The sequence below is a fragment of the Perkinsus marinus genome, assembly GCF_000006405.1.
Source record: "Perkinsus marinus ATCC 50983 genomic scaffold scf_1104296951054, whole genome shotgun sequence".
Taxonomy (NCBI): Eukaryota; Perkinsozoa; order Perkinsida; family Perkinsidae; genus Perkinsus; species Perkinsus marinus.
In genome coordinates, this window is record NW_003209437.1 from 40,916 (window position 1) to 51,167 (window position 10,252).

The 10,252-nt window shown below is 51.2% G+C and overlaps 3 protein-coding genes across 3 annotated transcripts in view; all 3 read right to left on the minus strand.

The window, feature by feature from the left end:
* Positions 1-891, minus strand: part of Pmar_PMAR008709 (hypothetical protein) — a gene marked incomplete at both ends in the record, with an annotated part of 3,104 nt that extends 2,213 nt beyond the window's left edge. Inside the window, one exon of the mRNA XM_002777729.1 lies at positions 166-891. Coding sequence (XP_002777775.1) covers positions 166-891 — 726 coding nt within the window. The remainder of the gene's footprint in view (positions 1-165) is intronic.
* Positions 892-1,144: 253 nt separating this feature from the next.
* Pmar_PMAR008711 (kinesin heavy chain, putative) lies at positions 1,145-6,016 on the minus strand (the record flags this gene model as incomplete). Its single annotated transcript, XM_002777730.1, has 20 exons — positions 1,145-1,281; positions 1,357-1,460; positions 1,517-1,599; positions 1,879-2,010; positions 2,170-2,288; positions 2,363-2,432; positions 2,534-2,624; positions 2,677-2,849; positions 2,900-3,072; positions 3,142-3,293; positions 3,636-3,701; positions 3,747-3,798; positions 4,068-4,196; positions 4,419-4,727; positions 4,771-4,912; positions 4,963-5,189; positions 5,380-5,486; positions 5,541-5,618; positions 5,694-5,848; positions 5,978-6,016. 20 exons carry the CDS (start codon positions 6,014-6,016, stop codon positions 1,145-1,147), a joined length of 2,538 nt encoding a protein of 845 aa, XP_002777776.1.
* A 246-nt stretch (positions 6,017-6,262) lies between these two features.
* Positions 6,263-7,802, minus strand: Pmar_PMAR008712 (hypothetical protein). Its single transcript, XM_002777731.1, has 7 exons — positions 7,647-7,802; positions 7,404-7,568; positions 7,147-7,357; positions 7,006-7,101; positions 6,681-6,832; positions 6,484-6,567; positions 6,263-6,409 (listed from the first exon to the last, which is right to left on the minus strand). Exons 1-7 carry the CDS (start codon positions 7,764-7,766, stop codon positions 6,317-6,319), a joined length of 921 nt encoding a protein of 306 aa, XP_002777777.1. The 5' UTR covers positions 7,767-7,802; the 3' UTR covers positions 6,263-6,316.
* Between the last annotated feature and the right edge of the window lie 2,450 nt (positions 7,803-10,252).

Sequence of the window (10,252 nt, forward strand, 5' to 3'; positions counted from 1 at the left end):
TTTGCTTAGCCCATCACTCGAGACCAAATACTCAGTGAACTTCCATATAAGCTTGGACGGTGGGTATGCGAATTTGGATGCACTTCGACAAGCAACAGATATTTCGCGGGCATCCCATTTACTGGGATCAATAACCCTGCAACACTCATCAATGAACGGTCGCACTTCTGGCAGGTTCTGGGCATCACTACAACGAACGACCATATGGAGAAGCATAGCGATCTCTGGAGGCTTGAAGTCCTGCAGTCGTGGTATTGCATGACTGAGAGTGGCCTTCATCAGTTTGAGCCCCTCTGCACCACGATGGTCCGCTAGCACTGTGATCGCTCCCCAGGCCGTTGTACTGACAGCCCGAGTACCGGGCTCGCTGGAGACCAGAACCCGGGACCAGGCAGTGCACAGAGAAGCAGCCAGGTCCTCAACCAACGACGAATACCGAAACTCATGGTTCATAGCCAGCTTGAAGGTTCCCAGCGCCCACAGTATGTTGGACACGTCAACCGCACTGCATGTGTCGTGCTTCACATAGGGGGTCATAGCCTCGAACAGCTCAACCACTCGTTCGGGGGACAACGGGGTCTCAGTGGTTTCGCTGTGGAACTTCGCTACCGCCCAGAAGGCTCCTGCCAAGTTCCTATTGTCCCACTCTCGGCATTTGAGACCTTTCAGCATAATACTCATAACCTTGTCGAAAACGATGCTGCCGTTCTCGCCTCGATGAGAGATTGTCGCAAGCTTCGCGACACGGCCAAGGGCAGCATTGATGACTTTCGGCATGAGCAGTCGATCCATCGGCTCATTGCTGAGGTGAAATAAGAGGTTGTCCACAGTTGGGGCGTTAGCCACTCTGTAGGTAAGAGATCCCATCGCCTGCCCTGTTGCCATCCTCATCCTTGGAAAGTGCTGTTGCATGGCTTGTTGGGAAATAAAAGCCTAGAAAACCACACTGGTGGATTGAGCCGACACAACAACGGCCTGTGAGAAATCGACAAGTTCACGAGCTGATGTGTTCATGCAGGCAATCAACCTCTACAGTCTATCAATTTACCTAACCTCAGCACGAGCCCGACGACCCAAACTTCATCCGACTGCTCTTGACCACTACTTAAACAACGGGTAATGTGCAGAGTATGTTCAAAAGCCTTTAACCCCTGCAGCGATCGGCGGGCTCTTTTCTGAGACTGTCAAGCCGCCTCTGCTCATCTTCCAAACCAATGACCATCTCAGACAGTTCCTTCCGTAAGCCTTTCGCAAATCGAATAGCCGTGGTTCGCTCGGATACTGATAACAGAAGAGATGAGTCGTTCAAACAAAGTATCTAATCGAAGTGAAGGCAACAAAGCAACTGTCTCCTACCACTGAGGTCGAGGCGGAGCTCCGACTCATAGGAAGCTGGTTCCACGCAATCCTTCTGTTCATCAATATGCGCTAGCCGAGCTTTCGCCTGGTCTAATTCAGCCCTGCGATAGTGATAATGCTCAGCTACAAAACGTCAGCACATAATTCGTCGCCCGACCTCATGGTTTGCAGTTCTAACTCTGCCATTTTCAGAGCATGCTCCGTGAGCTCCAACTTCGCTGTGAGCTCATCGCTGGCTACCTGATCACTAGGATAGAAATTTGTAAATCCTCTACTCGCTGTGCGCCATTCCCTCCCCCCCCCCCTCCCAACCATTAGTGGTGGTTTCAAACACCTCTTTCGTTTCCACAGAGTCCGTCTCTATATTAGCGATTCGCTCACGAAGCCGTGATAGTTCTTCTCCACGACGCCGACTCTCTGCCCTCTCATCTTGGAGTTCATTACTCGCAGTTGCAAGTGCTCCGCGGACCTATGTTCGTGGCGGGGTAGCACGCTGAATACGGATCAGCAAGATCTCACATCATAGCATGTGATAGGTGCCCAGACATTGTTCTCCAGATCTAGGAGGTCTGGTATACTGTTAGAACTCCCACTCGTCTTTCGGTCGTACAGTTCCCGTAGAAGATCCAGCTTCCGATTGAAAGTCGGAAGCTACAAGAGAAAGGCAGAATAATGTCAGCTGTGGGGTTCGAACCCACGCGGATTTCTCCACCAGAACTTGAGTCTGGCGCCTTAGACCACTCGGCCAAACTGACGATTAAAAACTTTGACCGCTATAACCCGAGCTCCAAAGAACTGTCCAGTCGTCACCTCACAAATCTCGATAGGGTGATCCCTTTGAGTGCCACTCGTACGAGTATCCAATCCGAAGGCAGAGCCTACTCGAGCCGTCCTCAGAGAGCGCCGAGCGATGTCCCGCTTCTCAGTACCTTCAGTAGCATGAACAACGACGTGAAATTACATCTGACAGTCACGTCCAAGACTCTCAACCAACCCTAATCACCTCTAGTGCGAGCTTCCCGCTGGCTATTCGTCAAGCCCTCCGCATCATTCAGCGGTGCCCACACTCGAACCTGAGTACAACCAGGGCAACTCGAAGGTGAGATCAAAAATGATTCGCCGATGATGATGATGATGATCCCGGAGCGGTCACAATAGACCTCTTTGCTCATACAGCTATCTCGGGCGCGACGGAGCCATACGTCAAGACGTCCACGACGACCTCCAAGGAGAATCGAATCTGCTCGTTGGGCCGGAGCGCCGAGCTGAGATAAAGAGGTGTCATCCACCATGAACCAATACAAGTAACAGGATTACGTGAGCGCATTAGCTTCAGCGACCAGAGGTAACGCATGTGAAAAGTCTCGCAAGAATTCCTGCGCTCGCTCCTCGCCTATTCTCTCGTTCAGCTCATGTGCAAACTTCACCGCCGCGTCATACTCCGGTGATTCTCTGCACGAAGCCTCTATATGCTCCCTCTCGAGCTCATGCTGAGGTCAACAACCAGGCGTTGATACACGGTTGCGTGCAAAGCTTTCACTTGGACATGGTTGCGAAGCAGGAAGGCATCAGACTCCTCTGAAACCTCCTCTTTTTCGTTGGGAATAACCACACGGAAGCGTACGGAGTGACCAAACCTCAGGCGGTCTCCATCACGCACGATCGTTTCCTCAACGACTTGACTGCCGTTCACAAAGACCCGATTCTCCAGAGCTGAGGCGATTGGCAAGCGAGTTCACTCACACGCTGCCCTAAGGATGCGAAGCCGTACCGAAGAACTACCATTATTGACTTGGAGGACCATCGTGCCCTTCTGTGCTCCACCGATGAGCTGGCACATGCTAGGATTCACACTTAATGCTTCATGGTGTAGTCTGATAGAGTCGTGTGGAGCGCTACCCACTGTTGATACCACTGAGGGATCGAGCTCATACCTGAATTCGCATCATCCCACATCCTGTATGAGTGAACTCCTGCGGACTCTTACGACACAAGACTGGACATAGCCGGATCTAGCGACAGATTCCTAAGTCATGAAGATGTTTGAGCGACGCGGGGCCTCAGTGATGGACTACTCAAGCTTAGGTAGAGAGCTGCTGGTATTCACTGATGTATATGGCGATGGGAGGGAAGGACTGAAATCGGAGAAAATGCCCGGACTCGACTCGTAATCTCAGAGTGCACAAGACCCTATTCGCACACTCGCGAGATTGAGAAAAAGCCCCCGAATGTGATAAAAGTGAAGGAGTGCTGTATCCTGAGTGACCCTGTATCACCCCTCGATAGAAGCTCGTAGTTCGTTCCGCATGTTGCCATATACAGACCCACCGAGCAAGCGCAACCTAAACGATGATAATCGATCCATTATCACCAGCTCGCTAGCCCACATATCTCCTGCGTTCTCAAGTTTCTCGGCAAGTACTTCCTGCTCGGCCAAATCTGACCAAACACAGGCCATTTAACGCTACTAGCGACTGACACGCTGATGACGCGGCCGAATGCAGAAATACGACCTCTAGGGGCAATTCAGAGTGGGATGATCTCATTATGAGACCGTCTCATGAGCACACTATTTTTTTCGGGGGTATGAGAGTGTGATTCTCATACCCATGAGAGAAATCTGGACAATATATTCAACAGTCTTCTGGGACTACTTTGAGGCGTCCAGCCTCGCAACAATGAGCACGGCTTCTCCGAAGATGCACTACCTCCGCGCGTCGAGGCCCGCTTTATTTCCTTTCTCGTCTCTCTGATTTTAGCCTCGAGTTCGTTCATCTGGCGTGACTTCTCGGAACCCCAACAGACCCGCACCCCATTCACCTCATTAGCATGACTGACTGAGCCACACACGTGTATAGACCTAGTCGGACGCGTTCCCACTGCTCTCGCGCGCTCGACTAGCTTCAAGGTTGACAAAGTATCGGGTAAGCAGCTTGTAGTGGGTCCGACACAAGCGATCATGGCTGTCCCTGAGAGGCATCCACTCCCCATTGGTCAGTCTTGTTCGCGATGACACAACTCTACCGTTGTGTTCACAGATATATCACATTCGAACTTACGAGCGTTCCCCTCGAAAGCCTCCCGCAGCAGCAGTGTTAGTTTCGAATCCCTGTACGGGACATGTATCTTCTCCGCCTCTCCAGCATGACCACGAGCGAGACGCTCTGATTTGGCTGCTAGTCTCGTAATGCACAAGGCGAACTGGTGTAGGCCTTTGTTGACCATCACACCCTGCTGCGTAATGCCGAGGCGCCCTGACGATCTTAACCCTACTTCTCGTCGATGTCGTCCCATCGAGACGGGAGATGGTCTCATCCGCTCGCTCCCAGCAAGGTCAACCAGTTGCAGCTTAGAGCTCATTACCGCGTCTATGGGACGATCCTTTCTGGCCACGCACAATACAGTCACCACCTTTTCCCCCGCTGCGCTCATTTGATTCCAAGTATTGTACCACGTGTAATGTAGCTATAGTGTGCGTGAGAGAAGACCGGTCGCTCAGAGATCTGCACGCCAAGGCTCGCGCTTGCATTCCATACCTCAGCAGCTCAACAATCTGCCTCACGGGTACGATGATAAAACTCGCTAGAGCGCAGGGACACCCACTTCGTCTGCTGACTCCACAGTCTTGAGTGTGAGTCCTGTGACATATACGCCGATCGTTGGGTGCACATGAACGTCCAATATGCGCTTTCTCGAGTTTGGGTGACTCCTTTCCGCTGGCTCTGGGCGGAGCGCCAGTAAGTCCTCCAGATGGTCGTGGAATATCTCCAAATAAGAAAAGTACACCTCGAAACGCGTCGACCCAGCGGACTGTAAGAGCAGGAAAAGTTCTGAGAACAATGAGGACCATTTCGTTCTCTAACTATGATGTGCTCCTTGATGCATAAGACTCGGAGGATTCGATCTGGGTATAACCTAGTGATTTTCGACGACAATCATTGTTCCTGCGTTTCTTTAGTGTACGCTGGAGGTACTACTTAGATCCTGAGCTCAGCGAACGTGGAAAATGACACTGCTCACCTGATGCTGCTCTTGGTATGATTCCGGGGCATTCCAGACGGCTACCCGATTCAATCACGCCAGCTCCCAACATCGTATAGGTTTTACCCGATCCTGTCTGGCCGTACCTGCTCAAGGGCGTTCGGCAGAGCCCGCCAACCGCTCGGAGCCCTGGAACTCACGCGAGCAGGCAAGCTGAGTATCCTCGTATAACATCTTGGACGAGCGACATAGCGATGTGATCAAACACATATTTTTGCCTCACATCACGAGAATCTGCACATCAAAAGTGCCGTCCAGGAATGTGCCGGTAGCACCCACGTTGTGTGCCCTGCTTTTCTGAATCATCAATCACTAAGTCCGCTTCCCATGTTGAGGCTTTACCGTGCGCATCAACGGTTTGCAAGGACGAACTATTGACTAATCTCACGACGGTAAGTTCGTTCGCGTGCTCCTCCTTCAACGCAGGAGGACGGACCCGAACGGCCACCTGATAACCCACAAGTTGATACTGATAGTACATAGGGTCACATGCAGCGACGAGTGTCGTGAAAAAAAAGGAATAGCACAGCACGAGAGAGTGCACAGTCCACGGTCAGAAAGCAAGATTCGAACTTACCTCCACTTGACGAGTCTCCGCAGAGGACAGCCCTGGCATTGGGGATGAACTCAAATCGACTAAGAGTGTCATTATATCACCCGGAACGTGCAAGCAGCCAGATCAGAAAAACATAACGAAACCTATCGTGTTCAGTCTCGCTCTAGAGCCGAAACTCCCACCCTACTGTACCGACACTCACAACACGACGCCGCAATAAAGGTAAGTTGAGAGACAAATTCTTGGTTCAATTTTCATTGCGCTACTGCTACTTCCATATGCCTATAGTGTATTACATCAAATAAAACAGAAATCACAGACAAGTCATCGTAACTATAGAGCAAAGTACAGCACTAGGAATCAATCATCCGGCTCGAGATGTGAGGTCGGCACCCAACCAGCCTGCCCGTCCACTCCGGTCACGTTAGTCCAATCCGGACGACTTTCATTCACCTGATACGTTTGTGGTAGGCTCGCGCTACGTAGATCCAAAGACACACGCTAGTAGGTAGGGTGCACAGTCTCACCTCCACTCGGTCTCCAGCCTTGATGGACAGCTCGATCACATCCTCAGCAACGAAGTCGTTGGTGACCCGCATGTAGCGTGACCCCTGCAGAGAACCGCGATCCTTCGATATGCGCCCGGCTACTGTAGGTTCATCAGTACAGTGCTCAACCATTTCCTCTACGACATCAGCTGTACAATCCAAAATTAGGGCACTACCTTGTTGAGGCCTGGGCTGCGGGTGGATCCAGAGCTTCTCTCAGTGGAGGCGCTCTTAACACGTCGTGATCCTCGAACGTCCTCCGGCTCCATTGAACTGTGATGCACGGCAACTACTCCATGGACGATTCGCTCTGGAGGTCGTAGAGTAACTGAGAGGGACTCATCCCCGTGGTTCAACCGAATCAACTATGGTTTCCTCATACACAGCTCTAACACATGTCTGAGCGGCTCCGCAAGGGCTGCCGTTGATCCGAATTCGAATGAACGAGCAACGGAGAACTTGCTGAACGTTCATGCGCCAGAACAGTAACACGTACACCACCTTCATCCACGTCAGGCATTGGCCTCCCGTTAGCGAGAACCTCCCCATGAGGTTGCCTATCATGGTCAACGCTGATCAACGGTGTCGATGTTTGAGCTGCGACATACCATCATCTCAAAAACATGACAGATGCCTTCCTACCAGATATGTCCTGTCGCGGAGCAACTATGGGGGCTGCTACCCTCTGAGGCCCATCATCATCATCGACGACAGGGATCTTCGGACGCTCTCTGGGCTTCCTTGGCAAGTCCATCGGCAGTGCCCTCAGCCCAGGTCCATCTTCAAGAAGGTCAGCTTGACCTCTCCCATAGAAACCGGCAGCTTCAAGGCTTCGCACTGGCCGACTGGAGACCTGCAAAGCATCGCGTCCTCCGAGCTCAGTAGCATTCCATACACACCCGAGTCCTGCGTTCATCAGGCCGCCTTGCTAGCGCATAGTCGTCCAACGCTCCGTATGCCGCCGCAGTTCGAGGAGACTGACGCTGTGATTGGCCCCGTTCCAAGGCCTCCATAATCTCATTCTTCGCGGTTGCCACTTCATCGGCAATGAACGCCCTCAGCCCCTGAGGCGAGCACCATGGATTTAGCCATCAGACATCAGCTCCTCCATGGAATCAGATGATGCTCGTTCCCGCTGCTACCTCCAAACGGTAGTCCAAATGACCTTTCAATCTGGCCACGATCTGGTCTTCCAGTTCCGCCATCTCGCGTGGACTAATCCGTGGCGGCGTCCCATGGCGCTGCTGCTTGCCGGGATACATAACGTTAGGGGAGGTGCAACAAGGAGAACTCTCGTGTTCCGACCTGGATAGCTCTCAAACTCAACACGAGGTGGCACCGGGCCGAAACCATCATACCCGTAGCTTTAATTCCCGCTGGCTTCTCGGTATTGAGAATAACTCAAGGCCAGTGAGAGGGGATGAAGCCTGCAGACACTAGTTCAGCAAATTCAACCTCTCGATCCCCCCCGACCAAGCCGTTTGCATGAAGCTGCTTGAGCAGGCGAGACTGCAACCAAATCTGGACCTCAGCACATGCTTTGATGAGAACTGACCTGAAACTCCAGAGATGCTATATCACAGCAGTGAACGCTCAGTACGATCTCTTCGTGATCAGTGAGGTTCGCAATGAGGCTTGAGGAATGAGGTTCGCAACTCTAGTCCGGAAGTGACTCTGGTACCATTGATTTTGTAGCAGCACACGTAACTATCGATGACAACAATACCCAATACCTTATGCGGCGCCGGAAAATGCTCATATCGTTATAGGCATGCCAGAAGATCACGAAGAATGTACTACCCTAACTTCAGAGGAGAGCCGAGGATTGGTATTTTCAGGAGCGTAACAGCTCATGAGCATGCACATCTACGGCGTAACATACGTTAACTGCTCAGCGCAGTGTTGAAGCTGGAATTCTCCTTCCGAGCACCATCATGGGTGGTGCACGCGTCATCCACTGATTCGAGATGACCCGTCATGAGACTCGAAGCGATCCAAAACCGTTAGCCATTGAGAGGTCCAGGTTCAGTAGCACAGAGAATGGGACCGACCCGAATCTTTTGAGGAATGCCCATAGAAATTATAGGAATACAGGAATGAGAACCAATGAAATTCTTCTAAGTTGGAAGTTCTAACTATTTAGTATACTTTTATATTGCGCAGAAGTTCACATGGCGAGCGCTATTTTTCGACTTTTCGACTTGAGGTAACAAATAGCGTAGCAGTGGATCGGTGATGATGCGTACTGTCTAGTGAAGGTCACCGAATCATTACGCACTGTGTTCTATACTGCGAAGTTAAGCTCACGGAAAAGAGCTCCGGGTAGACTCGGACAACGGCAGCTCCGAGAGCACATATGGTCGCTCGAGCGGTTTTCTTCCAATGGCCACTCAAGAAATACTACGCTTGACAATTCTCTGCGTTTTTGCAGTCAAACGATCTGACCTATAGGGTGAGTACTGAACGGCCGTACCAAGAGAGGGGGTTGTGTGGTGAGACAATCATGCCATGTGGTTACTGCACAGATCCCTCCTCAAAATCTGCATTGCTACTTCACTGATGAGCGTTAGAGGCTGTTCAGAAGTATTCTTTAACGGAAGAATATCGTCCGCGACTTACCCATTCCGACGATTCGTCTCCGGAATGTGTGAATGGGCAAAGGACCATGTGATAAATTATATTGAATGTCACTCATACGATGGAAGGATTCACTGCGAGAAGGCGTATTTCGTGATGCTCACAGCACTATGAGATTTGCTTAGGTAGACGTGTAAGTACTCGTTGGAGCATGTCTGTTCTCATGAGCTTCTTAAAGAGTGAACCCCTCCTCACACAATTCTCATGCAGGTTTCATTCGTGCGTAATGTCGGTCTTTCCATCCGATTTGGTCGACAGGTGCGGTGGGCGGCACCGGCTCCGAGACCTCTCACGAGTATTGCATCGCAAACTCCGGGCGGATCCCTCTATGCCAATTCTCTGTGACTCGCAAGCAGATAACTACGTTGATTGGTTACTGGCCACCGTTCGCGTTGGGTCTACATTCGGCAAAACTGCGCGCTCGGGCATGGATGCTCTTCCAACGCAGCGACATCGCAACCGCTGGGTTCACCTGCAATTCGAGGCTTGCGACGAGCTCGCTCTATCCCCCGAGTTTATTCTGCCTTATATTCATGGTCTCTGTTTGGTCTTGTCTGGGATCCCATTGCCACCGAACTCTCCAGTGGGAAGTTTCAAGTCACTGGTGAATACTCCTGTGAGAAGTCCGAGGTGCTATGCTATCTCGTCTCCTCACTCGAGTCGATCGTTATCCTCATGTGCCACGCCGGTCGTGCGTAGACCGAGAAAAGTCACTGCTGCTCATGAGATCTCTCGTGACAGCTTTGATGTTGCGACTCTTGATATGTGATCCTCTCTGTTCCATTGTTGCCTCGATATGAGGCCTTTGTATCGATACCATTGTAGATATTCCGTGGTTCCGTGAAGTGATCATGGGCTCCCACGCGGACATATCCCTGATAATAGTTAAAATTTCGATCAACACCTCAGCCTGCATTAAAGTCGGTATTTTTCAACCTTAGTAGTCCTGTTGACATAATGTCACATTGTGCTACATAGATGATGTGACATCTACTGACATGTGTTATTTCGTGTTCACAAGTGTACAATTATATCCTTGATCTCTGGTTGAAGGTGGGCGACGAAAGTGGGCTTAGACCGGCGAGCCAGCCATGGCTGTGCGCGCGGTGTG